At 44.2% G+C, this 17,215-nt stretch overlaps 1 protein-coding gene across 16 annotated transcripts in view; it reads left to right on the top strand.

The window, feature by feature from the left end:
* The window catches only part of ANKRD55 (ankyrin repeat domain 55), a 204,277-nt gene that overhangs the window by 171,181 nt on the left and 15,881 nt on the right, over positions 1–17,215 (top strand). For 14 of the 16 annotated variants that reach the window (XM_045020668.1, XM_045020669.1, XM_045020679.1 and 11 more), the window contains 3 exons: positions 11,221–11,405; positions 13,069–13,236; positions 14,900–15,567. In XM_045020668.1, the coding sequence (XP_044876603.1) occupies positions 11,221–11,405; positions 13,069–13,236; positions 14,900–15,567 (1,021 nt within the window). Of the gene's footprint in view, positions 1–11,220; positions 11,406–13,068; positions 13,237–14,899; positions 15,650–17,215 lie in introns of all 16 variants that reach the window. The other 2 variants (XM_045020667.1, XM_045020675.1) reach the window with 2 other exon arrangements.

The following is a 17,215-nucleotide window of genomic DNA, read 5'->3' as shown; positions in this document are numbered from 1 at the left end:
ACTGGGGGCTGAGCTCCATCAGCCCCCGCCCTTCATGTCTAAAGAAAAGATTCTGTACTGTCTGGACTATCATAGCAGCTGGAGGCTGCCTCCCCCTCATTTTATCTCATTAACAAGTCAGTGTTTCTTATTCCTGCATTCTTTATTACTTCATCACACAAATGGGGGGACACTGCAACAGTAGCCCAGGAGGGTTGGGGGAGGAGGGAAGCAACGGGTGGGGTTGTTGCAGGGACACCCCCTAGAATGGCATGCAGCTCATCATGTCTGCAGGATCTGACACAGAGTGGCTGTGCTCTCTGGTTCTCTGATATACTGGTTCTCTAGTACACTTGCCCCATATTCTAGGCAGGACTGACTCTATTTTTAGATACCATAAAGGAGGAATTGACTTGGGGAGTCATTCCCATTTTTGTCTTTGTGCCCCCGGCCGACCTCAGCCGGGGCACCCATGACAGCAGCAGACGGTACAGAACAACTGATAACCGTCATCTCATTGCCAATTTACAATGGCAGCAGACGGTACAGAATGGCTGATAACTGTCTCTGCTATCATGCAAAAGAAAATGAATGCTGCTGTGTAGCGCTGCAGTATCGCCTCTGTCAGTAGCATCCAGTACACATACGGTGACAGTGTCAAAAGGCAAAACAGGCTCCACGGTTGCCATGCTATGGCGTCTGCCAGAGCAATCCAGGGAAAAAGGGCGCAAAATGATTGTCTGCCGTTGCTTTCCCGGAGGAAGGATGAGTGATGACATTTACCCAGAACCACCCGTGACAATGATTTTTGCCCCATCAGGCACTGGGCTCTCAACCCAGAATTCCAAGGGGCGGGGGAGACTGCGGGAACTATGGGATAGCTACGGGATAGCTACCCACAGTGCAATGCTCCAGAAATCGACGCTAGCCTCGGACCATGGACGCACACCACCGAATTAATGTGCTTAGTGTGGCCGCGTGCACTCGACTTTATACAATCTGTTTTCAAAACCGGTTTATGTAAAATCGGAATAATCCCGTAGTGTAGACATACCCTCAGTGATGCATGTCCTCACCAGGAGCGCTTCCTCTGACTGAAGAGGGCAGTGTGGTGGGTTAAGAGCCCTCCTGCCTGGAGCTCAGTTGCCCCACCCAGCTCTTGGCAGGAGCCGGGGAGGGGAACAATTGCCCAAGCTTCTCACCTCCCTGAGTGGGGAGCCTCCTGGCAGCAGTGTAGAACCATGAAATTGACAAGACACCTGATGTAAGGTAGACACTGCATCACCCTAACTACACTGACATAAGCCCTACACTTCTCATGTATGTCATGTATGTTTGTCGGTGTAGTAGGGCAATTACCTCACAGGACAAGGCTGTAGTGTATACACTGACATAATTAAGTCAACATAAGCTGCCTTACATCCACCTAACTGTGTATTGTAGACCAGGCCTTAGTGTTCTTCTCTGACTTGAGCTTAGCCAGGGAGAAGTATTTGACAGCTGTTTCTCTCTACCTCCCTGCCTATATAAGGGCAAATAGAAGCTAATAACTGCTGCCAGGCAGGATAAGGCTTTGGTCTGTCGAAAGCTCCTGCCAAGCTTACAGACATGTATTTAGTCTCATTGCCACAATCTGAGATCTGGGAAACTCTGAAAATGCTCAGTGGATACCCACAAACTTTTTCACAAGAGCCTAGAGGTGGAGTCCCAGGACTGTGCTGTGGAGGCGGCAGTGACAAGGGATGTCTAGTAACCACTTCTGGAGCTGCTGAAGCAGGGATATTTTTCCCGTAAGAGCTGCGCTAAACATCTGCGGAGCACAAGAGGCCTAGAGAACTCCCAGAGGCAGCAGCTGCAGGAGCTGTTTTCAGCTGAATAGGGCCTTGTGCTTTCTTTCCTGGGAAAGCAGCAGATGAAACATCAGGCATAGTAAAGAAACCTGTGCCAGAAGGCACAGAAAAGAGGCAGCGTAGGTAGATATTGCTAAAACATACACCATTACACCATCATGCCCCATTACAGTTATTGTGTGTGAGTGGGAGATAAATACACTTCCTCTGCCTACAGTTTCAAAGAATGCATGTTCAGTACTCAGCAAGGTGCAAACAAAAAGAGTTTGTGCATCTGATGATTTCCCCACCAGAGTTCCAGGCCCGTGACACTAGTGCACCAGACAGGCCTTGCCTCAAACAGAAGTTGGTTGTACAGAAAGAGCAACAGTGATGTAGCTGCCCTAGTGTAAACCACTATTGTAGACATGCTGCATCAGAGTAAAAAACAACTCCTTTGAAACTAGAGTAAGATATTAGAGCATGTCACAGTTTACACCCGTGCAGCAGATGTGTGCTAGGGGTTTGCATTGGTTCAGCTCCATCAGTGTTGCTGTGTCAGTGTATACAGCTCTAATGGAGACAGGCCACAGTAGTGAATCAGGCCCAAAGTATTTTCATTTATGCAACAAAAGTACCTAGAAACTGAAAGTCAGGAAGCTGGGGGCAGGCTGTATCTGGTCCTGCATGGGAGCAATACAGGACACAAGGCACCAGCTACAGTACGTTGAATTCTGACCTCCTGGTGGGATGAGGCGAAACCATGGTACCTCCACCCACCTCCATGCAGCTGGCCCAATTCAGTAGGGTAATGCTCGCTACACCATAAAAATGGGTGGTGAGAGCTCCTGCTCCAGCATGCACTCCCCCAGAGATAGCCAAAATTACTCTAGAGATCCCTACTGCTGTCCCCCACCTCTCATCTCTTTCACACATGAAAATACTCCAGTTCATACCGCTGAACAAGCGGTGTTGAACTGGGCCCACCATTCTAACACATTAGCATGGCTACTTCCATGTAGTGGAACAGTCAAACAGGTGCCAAACTGTGCACCTACTTAGAGCCAAATACTTCCCTTGCATATGTGTACACTCTTCCCCTTGCCTTCACTAGGAGCTTTGCATGTGATTTCAGCACAAACACAGGCGAATGTCTGTACATGAGTGAACACCCTGTCCTGTCATACCTGTAGTTTCACTTGCTCTATTTAAACAAGGCCTCAGACGCTGTTTTTCCCCTTTCAGTCAAACAAGCAGTAATCTTTGTAACCAGAAGGAAACTTAGTTGCATCATGAAAGCCTGTTTACTAAAGTTGAGACCAAATGTAATTTCTTTAAAATGTTCTAAATCCCAGATAATGCTGCCACTTATACTGCAGTGACAAAGGTTCTAGAAACACCTTAAAAAGGTTTCCTCGCTGTGCTGTGTTGCCAATTCTCATGACTTTTACAAACAACTTCACAGTATTTGGTCTTTTTCTTAAAGTTCCAGCTCCTGGAGTCAGGTAATTTATATAAAAATCTCAGCTTTCATTTAAAAAAAAAAGTTTCTAGGCTACAGGGTTGCAGAGAGAAGTTGGAAAACATGAACTCTAAAGACTCAAAAATCAGAAGAGAAATAAAAAGAATTCACGTTTAAAAACAAAACAAAACAAAAAACCCCACTTCTGATCTAGTGCAGCGCAAGTTCATGTTATTTGAATGATGCTAAGTTTATCAAACTTGTGCCCAGAAACATTTGCTCCTTGGCAACAATTAAACTTTCATTAGTACATGTTGTATGATGAAATCGTAGATCATTTGTCTGGATTTATATGGGAAGATTTGACAGCTTTTCTTAGTCCTACTTACGGAGATGTTACCGTATATTCCGGCGTATAAGACGACTTTCTATATTAAAAAACAACCCCCAAAAATCGGGGGTTGTCTTATACGCCGGGTATAAACAGCGGGCGGCTGGGATTTAAAAGGCTCTGTGCTCCTCGCCGCAGCGGGCAGCCCAGAGCCCTCTGACTCCCCGCCGCGGCTGGGATTTAAAAGGCTCTGGGCTCCCCGCCGCAGCGGGCAGCCCAGAGCCCTCTGATTCCCGGCCGCGGCTGGGATTTAAAAGGCTCTGGGCTCCCCGCCGAAGCGGGCAGCCCAGAGCCCTCTGACTCCCGGCCGCGGCTGGGATTTAAAAGGCTCTGGGCTCCCCGCCGCAGCGGGCAGCCCAGAGCCCTCTGACTCCCCGCCGCGGCTGGGATTTAAAAGGCTCTGGGCTCCCCCCCTCGGAAGGGGGGGTCGTCTTATAGGGCGAGTATAGGCCAAAATCTATATTTTAACTGTAAAATTAGGGGGTCGTCTTATACGCCCCGTCGCCTTATACGGCGGAAAATACGGTAATTGAAGTTCAGGCTCTCTGAGAACAAGACTGTACCCTTTGGAGCTGCGGGTAGAGGGCGCCCTTTGTTTGTGGAAGGATCTTGGCTGCCTCTTCAGCCGTACTCCTTTCTCTCCCACTAGGCTCCACAGAAGGCTCTCCCGTGGCCTGGGGGATTTCCATATAGAGAAGGTGGAGGGAGGAGGCAGGCTCCGGGAGGTGGGAGCACTAGGTAAAGGAAATATCATTTTCCCCACCCTCCATCTCCCACAGACAGCCCTTGAGGAAAGTTAATATGGCCTGATGAACCCCCTATGTGCTGGGGAACCACTTCAGGGGGAATAGCTGGCAGCACAGGCTGGAGGCAAAGTCACCTGTGGCAATGCAGAAGTGCAGGATCTGCATATGGATGGCCCTGAGTCCCTTCTGAATCCCGTGATTCAGGAGCATCTTGGAGACCCCTGGTTTCTTTGGGGAGAGGTGATCCCTCCCTCAAAAGGTATAATAAAGAAAACAGTTTCCTAGTTCACAGTGGGTGTTTCCTTTAGGACCATGGTCTAGCCCTGTGTGTGTGTTGGTGGATTAGGTTTGGATAAGGTGTGTAACCTGTAACTCTTTGCTAGGTAGAGTTTGCTTGTGGTTTCAGACAGCTTTCTCATTTTAAAACTTAACTTGCTCTCTGCTGGTTTCATGTGTTTTCCTAGGAATGCCTAAGGAGGGGATGGTGACTATTTAACTTTGTGAAACTTCAAAGAAAATGTCTACTTAAAAAAAATCAGAATCAGGCCTCATCCTCCAGTCCCTCATTCTTCAACGTACTCACATCAGTAATCTTTCCTCATTCAAATAGGGTCCTCCCATTGGAGTGAAAGTGACTTCTGACATGGATAGATTTTTCCATAGAAGTGCGGACTGAACGGTTGGGCTGTTGATATTCAAAAAGTGAATAATAAAGAATTGCAAATAACTTTTATTTACTTAAATCCTCCTTATTTACATCTGTTCTTACAGCGATATTTCAAAAATTGGCCTCTACCTTTGCATATAAACACTTATTTATTTTGATTTATAATAAACAAAAGGGCTTGTCCACTGCTTTGGATGCTAATATTCAGCTAGAAACTCACTAGCATAATCAGATCGTCAAAACAACTAACCAGAGCTTAGCTGATTCCCCCCCTAAATGCAAGCCCTTCAACGGAAGACTTGCCATGTCGCTTTTCCAGTCCACCAGCTACTGCGGAAGAGGAATGAGGTCATGACACCTCCATGTTCCCTGCAATATGTCTAGCACTACTGATGGTAACAGTAATCCAGAGAATACACATGCAGGGCCAGCTGTGATCTAACCCTTAGATGAGCCACTGACAATTTAAGGTATGCCAGGGTGTTCAATTGTAATGGGATGGAGCTTTGTGATGGAAACAACAGGTGAATAACAGATGATTAACAGACATCTTCCTAGCAGATGATCTGTGTGTAACCCCCACCCTGAATGCCAGAATATGAGTAAGGAGCATGCCCCCACACCTTTTGCATGCCCACATCTGTTTTAATTGTCTGTATCTTATCGAAATGCAGCATCCATGATTCATCTTCTCCGAGGGTACCAACAAATGAATCCTCAACAAAAATAATGGAAAGTTCTGCTTCTTCTAGTACAGAATAAAGAACCCGCAGGAGCAAGCTCGTTTGTTAAAACCACATCAGTAACTCATCCACAGAAACCAGATGATACAATACTGTGCTAGAAGGGGGAAAGATCACAACTAGTTTTAGTCATAATCATAGTACTTGATAAACGCTGTGCACTCTTTACAGAAATTTCCATATACATATAAGGTATCAAATAGACAATGTCAGTCATACAACTTTTATTTGAACAATACTTATAACAAAGACAGGGACAAACCAACACTTCAGCCAAACAGCTTTTCCTCAAGGAGTCCTTGGTTATTTGGTAGTCTTTGGAAAGCACAAAGGATATACAAGTATCAGAGGGGTAGCCGTGTTAGTCTGGATCTGTAAAAGCAGCAAAGAATCCTGTGGCACCTTATAGACTAACAGACGTTTTGCAGCATGAGCTTTCGTGGGTGAATACCCACTTCTTTGGATGCAAGTAGTGGAAATTTCCAGGGGCAGGTATATATATGCAAGCAAGAAGCAAGCTAGAGATAACGAGGTTAGTTCAATCAGGGAGGATGAGGCCCTGTTCTAGCAGTAGAGGTGTGAAAACCAAGGGAGGAGAAACTGGTTCTGTAGTTGGCAAGCCATTCACAGTCTTTGTTTAATCCTGAGCTGATGGTGTCAAATTTGCAGATGAACTGAAGCTCAGCAGTTTCTCTTTGAAGTCTGGTCCTGAAGTTTTTTTGCTGTAGGATGGCCACCTTAAGATCTGCTATTGTGTGGCCAGGGAGGTTGAAGTGTTCTCCTACAGGTTTTTGTGTATTGCCATTCCTAATATCTGATTTATGTCCATTTATCCTTTTCCTTAGAGACTGTCCAGTTTGGCCGATGTACATAGCAGAGGGGCATTGCTGGCATATGATGGCGTATATTACATTGGTGGACGTGCAGGTGAATGAACCAGTGATGGTGTGGCTGATCTGGTTAGGTCCTGTGATGGTGTCGCTGGTGTAGATATGTGGGCAGAGTTGGCATCGAGGTTTGTTGCATGGATTGGTTCCTGAGCTAGAGTTACTATGGTGCGGTGTGCAGTTACTGGTGAGAATATGCTTCAGGTTGGCAGGTTGTCTGTGGGCGAGGATTGGCCTGCCACCCAAGGCCTGTGAAAGTGTGGGATCATTGTCCAGGATGGGTTGTAGATCCCTGATGATGCGTTGGAGGGGTTTTAGCTGGGGACTGTATGTGATGGCCAGTGGAGTCCTGTTGGTTTCTTTCTTGGGTTTGTCTTGCAGTAGGAGGCTTCTGGGTACACATCTGGCTCTGTTGATCTATTTCCTTATTTCCTCGTGCGGGTATTGTAGTTTTGAGAATGCTTGGTGGAGATTTTGTAGGTGTTGGTCTCTGTCTGAGGGGTTAGAGCAGATGCGGTTGTACTTCAGTGCTTGGCTGTAGACAATGGATCTTGTGGTGTGCCCGGGATGGAAGCTGGAGGCATGAAGGTAGGCATAGTGGTCGGTAGGTTTTCGGTATAGGGTGGTGTTAATGTGACCATCACTTATTTGCACCGTGGTGTCGAGAAAGTGGACCTCCTGTGTAGATTGGTCCAGGCTGATGTTGATGGTAGGGTGGAAGCTGTTGAAATCTTGGTGGAATTCTTCCAGAGTCTCCTTCCCATGGGTCCAGATGATGAAGATGTCATCATGTAGCGTAGGTAGAGAAGGGGCGTGAGTGGACGGGAGCTGAGGAAGCGTTGTTCCAGGTCGGCGTTGTTCCAGGTCCAAAATTGGCATATTGTGGGGCCATGCGGGTGCCCATAGCGGTGCCACTGATCTGGAGATATATATTGTCATCAAATTTGAAATAGTTGTGTCTGAGGAAAGGATATACAGTAGAACCTTAGAGTTATGGACACTTCCGGAATGGAGGTTTTCCATAACTATGAAATGTTCCGTAACTCTGAAGAAGAGGTTATGGACTTCAGCCACATGGGGGGTTGGTGCTGCAGCCGCAGGGTGGGGAGAGTCAGGGCTCAGGGCAGGGAGGGGAAGTCAGGGCTTCTGACTCTCAGGGTGGAGGCTCAGGGCTTCTGCCCCACTGGAGCACCAGGGCTCAGTGCTTTCGACCTGGGGGGAATGCCACAGTTGGGGCTTCAGCCCTGTGGTTCCAATCCCGGCTTCAGCCCCTCAGGGGAGCCAGGGCTCAGGGCTCTCCCTGCTTCACTGGGGGGACCCACACCAGGGCTCGGGGCTTTATTACTTATCATATCATATTACAGTAGAACCTCAAAGATACAAACACCAGAGTTACGGACTTACCGGTGAACCGGACACCCTCTGAAACCAGAAGTCAATCAGGTAGAAGCGCAGACCAAAAAAAACCCACCCCCCCCCCGCCCCACCAAAAACCCCTGGGCTGAAACGGGCACTCCCCTTGTAGCTAAAGCCCTGAGTCCCAGCACCCCTTGCAGGGCTGAAACCAGGAGCACAACTGCGGGGCCCCAGCGCTCCCCCACACCCCTGTCTAAAGCTCTGAGCTTCAGTGCTAGAAGCCCAGAGCCCTGACTGCCCCCTCCTGCAGCTAAGTCCCAACCCCTACATGGCTGAAGCCCTGAGCTTTAAGGCTAAAGCCCTGAGGCAGTACAGTATTTGCCTGGGGTTTTTGGTGGGGCGGGGGGGTGGGTTTTTTTTGGTCTGCGCTTCTACCTGATTGACTTCTGGTTTCAGAGGGTGTCCGGTTCACCGGTAAGTCCGTAACTCTGGTGTTCGTATCTTTGAGGTTCTACTGTAATATGATCGTGGCTGGATAGTTATTTTAGAAATACGTCTGCTAACTGATCCAGTGACAAATATTTGTCTGTCGTGTTTTCAGGGCCCTTAAAGCAGAGTTTTTTTGCATAATACAATCTCACTTCAACAGTGGCACAAAACAAAACCACATTAGGACAGTATGGTTCTGAGAGAGTCACTGCATCAGTGGGCACTTTGAGGCTGAAGCATCAAGGCTAGGGGCAAACAAATGACATCATGGATTCACCTGGGAAGCATTCGGGCTTCATTCTGATTCTCATCTATGTAACTCCATTGACTTCAGTGGAGTTATTCTTAATTTACATTGGTATGAAATCATCATCAGACCTCATGAATCCATAGGCCCAGTTTCTGAGCTGTGTCCAAGCAGTATTTGGTTAAGCATCACAGGGAGGGGAGAAATGAGGAGATGGTGTTAAAGCACCTTTATACTCTTGAATGCTAGGCTGCACCCATCCTGTCCTCAACATAAAGTACAGCAGCCTTAGGGCTGCTTTACTTTTTACTGGCTTCCAACCCCAGAGGGTATCATGGCAGCCTGGGAACACCAGGAGTAGAGGTGTCCAGCCATGTTCCCTCTATCCTGGTGTAGACGAAGGAATGTGCATAGGTTATATGCCACCCAAGGAGTCTTCCATTCATGTAGAATCCTCATGTGACCGGATCTGCTGGATTTGCAAGAAATACCTCAGAAAAAGAGAAAAAATAGGGTAGTGGGCATAGGGCCTGTCAGAGTCTACCCTCACTTGAAACTGGGCGGTTTCAAAGTGAGGACCCGCATGTATTCCCCCACCCTAAAATCCTAGGGTAGGTCTTCCCTTCGGCTGCCACCACCCGGTCAATTCCGTGGGCCGGGACACCCCTGTTTCCCCCCTTGGGAACACAGATCAATTCACAGAGGAGGAACCTCCCCCCTCTTCCCTCTCTCCAGCCTGCTCTGGAGACAGAGATGCCTGGATTCAAACGCCTTGAATCTCTACACACAGGGAAGCAGCCCACTTCCCCCTCCCCTTCCCCTGAATTTCCCCAAGGGAAGGAATTAACCAAGTCCAAAGAAAAGAAAAGAATTTATTAAGAGAACAAAAGAAAATACAGAATCTCTATGAATCCAAGCTGGGCACTCATAGGGTATAACCTTGCTAAGTTCTGGAGAGAATCCTCTCTCTTTCTCAGTACAACCAGTACAAGCAGAATTAAGAATAATCAATAACAAACACACAGAATTGCAAACATAGGATTATTAGATAAGGACACAAAGTATCTTTCTAATACTCACTATCTTGACTAGAAGAAATTAGTTCAGAAAGGTGGAACTTGTAGGGACTTGATTAACTCGTCTGGTCTCTTGAACTCCAAACGGCCAAAGACAAAGACCCCCCCAAACAGAGGGAAAAGTTCCCTCCTAGGAGTTTCAAATTCTCTTCCCTGATTGGTCCTCAGGTCAGATGCCCACCAGGTACTATGCTTTAACCCTTTACTAACTATTCATGACAGGGCCATTCCAGAATAAGAAGCAGAATTAGTGAAATAACTGACAAACAACAATAACAAAATAACTGAAATCTCAAATACCTTGTTTTGCTCAGTATTCAACAAAAAAGCTCTAGGGTAATTAAAGTGATCAGTCAAAAACCTAGAAACTGCCAGTTCTAGAGAGGTGCAAGTGAATGTTTTAAAAGGCTGAGATGAGGAATTTTCAATAAACCCCGTACATGTTAGAAGTACCTGATGACTATAAAAATAAAAAGGCAAATGAAGAACTGTACTTTTAAGGAGGAAAAATTGGAAAATCACTGGCCTGTTGGATGAAATGTTCAGACATTTTAAGGGAGAAAAGATTCCAATCAACACACTGCTCAGGTTTGTTATCTTTGATGCAGTTACTGATTTGGCAGATAACAGGAAGCCAGTGGATATTGTATATTTGGATTTCAATGTGGCCATCAGTTTATTACCACATTATCAGTTGGCATTTTTCCAGTTTATTTAGAAGCTTATAAAGTACCATTGCTTGGAACACAAACAAGGTTGTAAAACAGAGTAATCATCAAAGGTCCAGCTCTCTGTCCCTTACTCTTGCTGAGCAGTACTTACAATTGTAATCCCATTGAAGTCAGTGGAACTATTTGTGTAAGTACAACTTGCCATGATGAAGGGGTGCAGAATTCAGTCCCAAGTTAAGATCCCCAGGGTGGAACAGAGAGAAGGGAATAACAGAGCCTAAGCCAGTCTGGGGACTTATACTGCTTTGTATAGTCTTGATTAAAAACATAAAGGAGAATGTAAATGTTCTTCAAAGGGACACATGCATATATATGCTTGAATCCCTCTAAATTCTGTGTTTCAAAAAATCAAAACATTTCTGAGAAAGTATTCATGTAAGTTTATATGCTATCTTTCTTTGGATATTTCTATTGTGGTACCTTATTTGTTATTTCTACAATGTCCAGAAGCATTCTAGGAAACTCACAGACCAAACAATTTTGGGAGGGGCAGGAATTCTCAAATCTGAAATAAACAGAAAATGCCGTTATTGTATTTATTCCTCCCAAGAACAGACAGTGCAGCAAAACATGTGCTTCATTGTTAAATGCTTCTCTTCCCCTTGCTTGTTTTCCAGAGTGGTAACAGGATTCTGTGTTCCATCATTCTGAGCCATCACCAGGGTCCATCGATAATAAACTATGACGATGAGAATGGGAAGACGTGTATGCACATTGCCGCTGCTGCAGGTTACAGTGACATTATCAGTGAGCTGGCTAGAGTCCCGGAGTGCAATCTGCAGGCCCTTGATGTGGATGACAGGTACTCATGGAAATGTACTGAAACTGCTGGAAACCCCCTGCTCTAAGTCCCATTGTATTACCTGAGCCTAAGAATGTCTGTTGAATAATCATGTTTCCTGTTCCACAGGCCATGACCTATTTAATTTAACTGAATTTTCTGAGAATCATGTGCGCTTAGTGACTCTGGAAATCAGGCCATGATATTTATACAACTGCTGACTCATGTAAATGGTTTTTTACACTATATTTCTGGAAGGAAAAGATGGTGATTATACACATGGGCTTGTTATTAATTGATTCACTAAAATTAGGCATTCCTTCCAAAATACCAGAACAAGAACTTACAACTTTGGGGTGAAGCCCTGGCCCCACTGAAGTCAATGACAAAACTCCCATTGACTTTAGTGGGTGCAAGCTTTCACCCTTAGTATGCTAAAATGTTAGCGCCTGATTTTCATGATGCTGAGAACCTCATCTCCCATTCTCACAGGAAGCACTTTGTACCATTGTATTGTACATGCAGAAGATTCCTCCTCTACTGTTTAGGATCCTGATCCTGCATCCATCAAAGTCTATTGGAGTTTTGGCATTGAGTTCAGTAAGAGTAGAACCTGAGGGCTGTCAGTAACAGCTCTCAGATTTAATCAGTTATAGGCCTATCCTATTCCCCATGAAGTCAATGTCAAAAGTCTCACTAGCTTCAATGGGTTCAGGATTGTTCCTTTAGGATTTACACATTTAATCCTTTATGGAAAACTCCTATACAACTGAATAGAGATTAAACCAACAGGGTTCTATAGATTTTACCCTAAACATCTTCAATATGTGAATGGGAAAAGAATTTTCTATTAAATTCCCTCACATTTTCCTTTAAGAGATATCATGTTGGAGACTGAGCAATACCTTATAAGCCCTCATTAGCTGTCCTTTCAATTCTGTTCCCTGTTACACTCAACTGAAATCAATGGGTTGCATCATGTTCACACACTTCCTCTTTTATTCACCTGTTGTCATTCACAATCTTTCTTATCTGGCATGTTCTGTACCTTGCAGCTTATTTCAATTTCAGAAATATAAGCAGTAGTTTTTCTGTGTAATGTTAAAATTTTGAGGCCAAATATTATTTTCTATACACTAGGCCCAAATAATGCTTCTTCCACTGTAACTTCAGAGGTTCCTGGTTGCAGAAAATCAAATAGGTTCCCCAACACAAGAAAGGATCAGGACAGCTTGATTTAGAAAATGGATCTGCCTCTATATGGGTCTTCTGCTGGTCATCGTCCACTATGTAATAGGAACACAGCAGCAAAAAAAGCTACTGTAGTCTTATAGATGAAGTAGCAGTTGCAGAGTAACTCCACTACTGCTCTGTGGCTAGAGAGAGCATCCTTTCCCCTACACCGTCACAGCTGGGTCCAGTGCAGAGGTGGGAAGGATTTGCCACCAGACAAGGGAGACTAGAAAGCTTTTCTTCAAACTCCACACTGAGAATTTTAGGCAATTCTTTCCCTAGTTCAGATCCACCAGTTCTAGCAATCATGGAGTGTTAATGTAGATCAACCACAGGCATTTTTACCACCACATCATTGAGAGCGCTAGATGATGCACTCTGTGTAGATGCAGGTTAGATAGTACTGAAATAGTTCTCATTGAGTCATTAATTTGTTCCATATTTTCCCTAGGACGCCTCTGCACTGGGCTGCAGCAGCTGGGAAAGCTGACTGTGTACAGACACTGCTGCAGCTGGGGATAGATAGCAGCTCTCGGGACATCAATGAAAACACTCCTCTGACATATGCAATGTACTGTGGGCACACAGCATGCATCAAGCTGCTCTCTCAGGAGAACAGGTAAAGGAACAAGAAATCAAAGAACCTCTTGCTTTTGCCAGCAGGTCACTTGCTAGAACAGTGTATCAGTAGGAAAGAAATGACATTTCCTTCTCTCTGCATGCTACCGAAGAGTGCAAGAGCTGCGAAACTACTGAAATTAATCTGCAGTTCCTATACAATGCTTGGTTCAAATTCTTCACTATAAATAGCAATGGTAAAGTCAGTCAACTAATGAATGACCTGTCTCGGGTAGGGTTCAGAACAAATCAAACATGAATTTAGTTGTAAATCAATACAGCAATGTCTCCTGCACATGTGATGGGACAATTTTTGCCCTCAAATATCTGCCTTCTGTTGAAGCTCATGGAGGTTAGCTATGTGTTCATGTAACCACCACTGGTTCATGTAACTACGGCAGAATTTGCCCCACTAAATACAATAGTCGTGTTCAATAAACGGCTAATAATATAAGCTTTCATACCCATAACTTTAAAATAGTTTTCACCCTTGACGTAATGTTTTTGTCTATGATTAGTTCTGTGCCTTTCTGTGTACATGTTTTCACTTTGCTAAACCTCTTCTATTAAAGAGGCTTTATTATTTGTCTCTTTACGAATTATTTTTCCTTTTATCAATGGCCCCAATTTTGTTCATTTAGGTTCTCCTTCACGAGTAGAAAAACTCACTTATAAAGACTGAAAGCTAACATGCTGCCTTTTTTTTTTTTATACTTTTGTCACATTTCTTTATCCTGCCCCTTTCTTTCCAGTCAACAGTCAGTATTATTTCCTGTGTTACAAAGGGTAAGACGTACTTCAAATGATCTTTGAGGCTGCTGCAAACGCTACTTCCTGAGCAGCCTCTAGAAGTTGATTATTTAGGCAGCAGCAGCCTCCTGTCAAACCTGCTGAGGCCAGACCACTGCACATTATGATCTTGATAGAGCTCCCAAAACTGTTTGAGGTCTGCTCGGCACTTGGATGAGCAACCTCCAGGGGAAGTGCTGGGGTACAGTACATTGATTTAACGGTGGCTTTTTCCTCTCTGGTCGATGCTGAACCATTGCCCCTCACGTGGTGCTAGTGATCGTTGTGCAGTTGGAAATACCAGCTTTCAAATTTGACATAAAACAAAGGTTGCTTTGTCTTTCAAGATCCCAATGCATTTTTTCTTGTTAAAAGGAGTCCCAGCGTACTGGCCTAAAGTGCATTTATACTCTGAAAACTGCCCACAAAATTGGCATCCCAGGTTCCAAATCTATTAGTGTCTCAAAGATTCCAGACCAAATTTACTCAGTTTCCAAATAAAAAGAGGTGGTTTTTTTAACTCCCTGCCCTGCAAATTCAGCCTTGCATTTGAGTTAAGCTCTGTTATTTTTGGCTAATGCATCATCATCTAATGTACTCTTAATACACACAAAAAGCAGGTCAGTTGAGTCAGAAGGCGCCATTCTTAGTTTCTTTTTTGATCATAAGTGTCCTTTACATTCCAGTTTTGGCAATACCATTCAACCTACTTAAATTCATCCTGCAGTTTCTTCTGGATATGACAGTCTTCATTTTGTGTGCTAAGACAGGCAAGATTTCTTTTAAGATTCAGTACATTTGTACAAAAACTCTGCAGGATTTCCACTTTCTGTTCTCTTATTTATTTATTTATTTATTTATTTATTATTTTCTAGTAGATTGGAGCCAGTCCATCACCCTCCGTCACAGAACAATAAAATCCTAAAGAAGGAAGGAAGACTCAGTATGCTTAACCAAATCTTCTCCTGCAAAAAGAAGAAAGATGATCAGAAAACAAACCAGAAAGACAGAGGCAGAGACAGATATCAAAGGGAAGAGACCTCGGAAGTTGATGACATTATCACTACATTCGATTGCATTATGGACACAAACTGTAAAGACAACTCCGAGGACTGTATGACCACTGTTGACTTTAAAAGAAGGAGCACAGACACCCAGAAGTACCTCATATCAGAAAAGAAGCAGCCAGCGTGTAATGGACTTCCTCCAATAAGAACACAAAGTCTCCCCCCCATTACTATAGGCAATTCTTTTCTAACAACTTCCCAGAGTGCAGCTTCAAGTGTCTCCTTGGGTAGTAATGCCTACCATTTTGCACACCGGTCTCAGAAAAGTAGAAGTGAACATGACTTGTTAGATCACAGAAGTAGCTGCCAGACTTTATCAGACAATCCTTGGAACACAGATGCTAACCAAATACTCTCGTATAAAGTCTGTACTGCAACTTCTTCAGATAAACTGATAGATGGTTTGCTCTCTGAAAGATCCAGCCATGTGCTTTTGTGCCCTCCCCACCTTCCCTATCTGCCTAGTTCTCCATCAGGTAATTTCTTTGTTCAATATCCCCCGTATCATCTAATCTCTACAGACATGGCAGGTTGGATAGGGGCATGTTGGAAATATAGGTAAGTCTGAGTGCTGATATTTCTAATTCTTTTAGTTTATTCTTCCTGTATGCATTCCCAAAACAGCATCTTAAGAGATTTTTAGTTAATATATTGTCTTTTCAGCACTTCAGTTATATGTGCTGTGTTCAAATTTATGTTGTCTTCAGTGCTGAATTAAAGTTGCTAAATTTACTGAGAGAGTAAATGCTTTAACCTAGTATTTTGTAAGCTGTTCTGTAATGATAATGAAACGAAAGATGAGCCTGAGCTACAAGGTTCTGAAATGAATTTGAAGCTGATGTTTGGCAGTTTGGGATCCCATGTTTTGATTCACATCTGTCTCTTCATGAATCTGTCTATCAGGCCCTGATTCAGGAGATAATTTAAGCATACGAGCAATTTTAACTTCATTCCCAATTGTACTTCTCGCATGCTTCAGTTTCAGCACATGCTTATGTACCTTCCCAAAGTGGGATCTTATAGTGCACCAAGCACCGTAATATCTAGATACTAATTGAAAATTAAACAACCCCCTCCCCCTCCCTCTGCTATTTGTACACCAATTCCAAGAATAGATGTAATTTAAGTATTTGTATCTACCACCACTGCTGCTGAGGGACCATGTCAGAGCCCACTACCCTTCAGTTCAAGGAGGACTGGAAAGGACTCCTTTCTGACACTAACTCCTAACTGGTCAGATGCATCACTGTTGAGCCGTGGCTGCCTCCTGCATGGCAGTGAAAACTGAACAATCCACTAAGCTACTTACTGCACAGTAGCTGAACTTTCATTACATTTGTAATAGAGATTCTGTAGACAAGATAATTTCAGAATAACTGATGCTGTGAAAATAAGGGCTAGAAATTATTTGTAGGGGGTTCAGTAAAGCCAGGTCCCTAAAAGTTTGACAGACCTTGGCTGATAAAGTTCACACAGTCTGGGACCCCAGATCTCTGCCTAGATGTTTTTTTCCCCCACCTTCCCCTTTGCCATCCTTCTCACTACATGCACCCAAGACTCCAGGTGAACTAGCAGTGACTGATGTGATGCAATCACCTTTAGATTGAATTCATCATGGTCACTTCACACAACCCCTATGAAACAAATCCTGTCGGACTTTTTTGCGCTGTGAGAGTTCAGTAGTCTGTGTACAGGCTCAGCTGCTCTTTAACAAGGAAAATTTTCCAACAATAAGATGATTCCCATTTTGGTAAATAACTACCAAGGAGGCTAAGGAATCGTTTAGGATCACGCAAGAGGTTTTCACTAGGAGAAATGGGATAAAACTGAATAAAGGAAAACGGAGGCTGAATATTTGAAACATTCCTCAAAGGAATTGTCTGTTTGACTGTGAAGTACTTTCACTGGGAAGTGATGAAAACCCTATCACTTAAGTTATTTAAATCTACATTGTTCGCTTTTCTTAAGATGGCGTAATATGGTAAGGATCAACCCTACTATGCTGGAGGGAGGAAGAGATGGAGGCACAGACAGGATCACCTAATTGCTATCTTTCCAAGAGTTTTTTATGTCTTAAAGCCCCAATCCTGCAAATGAATCTGCAAAAGTGGACACTTGTATCCA

The sequence above is a fragment of the Mauremys mutica genome, chromosome 6, assembly GCF_020497125.1.
Source record: "Mauremys mutica isolate MM-2020 ecotype Southern chromosome 6, ASM2049712v1, whole genome shotgun sequence".
Classification (NCBI taxonomy): Eukaryota; Metazoa; Chordata; order Testudines; family Geoemydidae; genus Mauremys; species Mauremys mutica.
The sequence above is the reverse complement of the archived record's forward strand: the minus strand, read 5'-3'. Positions and strand labels throughout refer to the sequence as shown.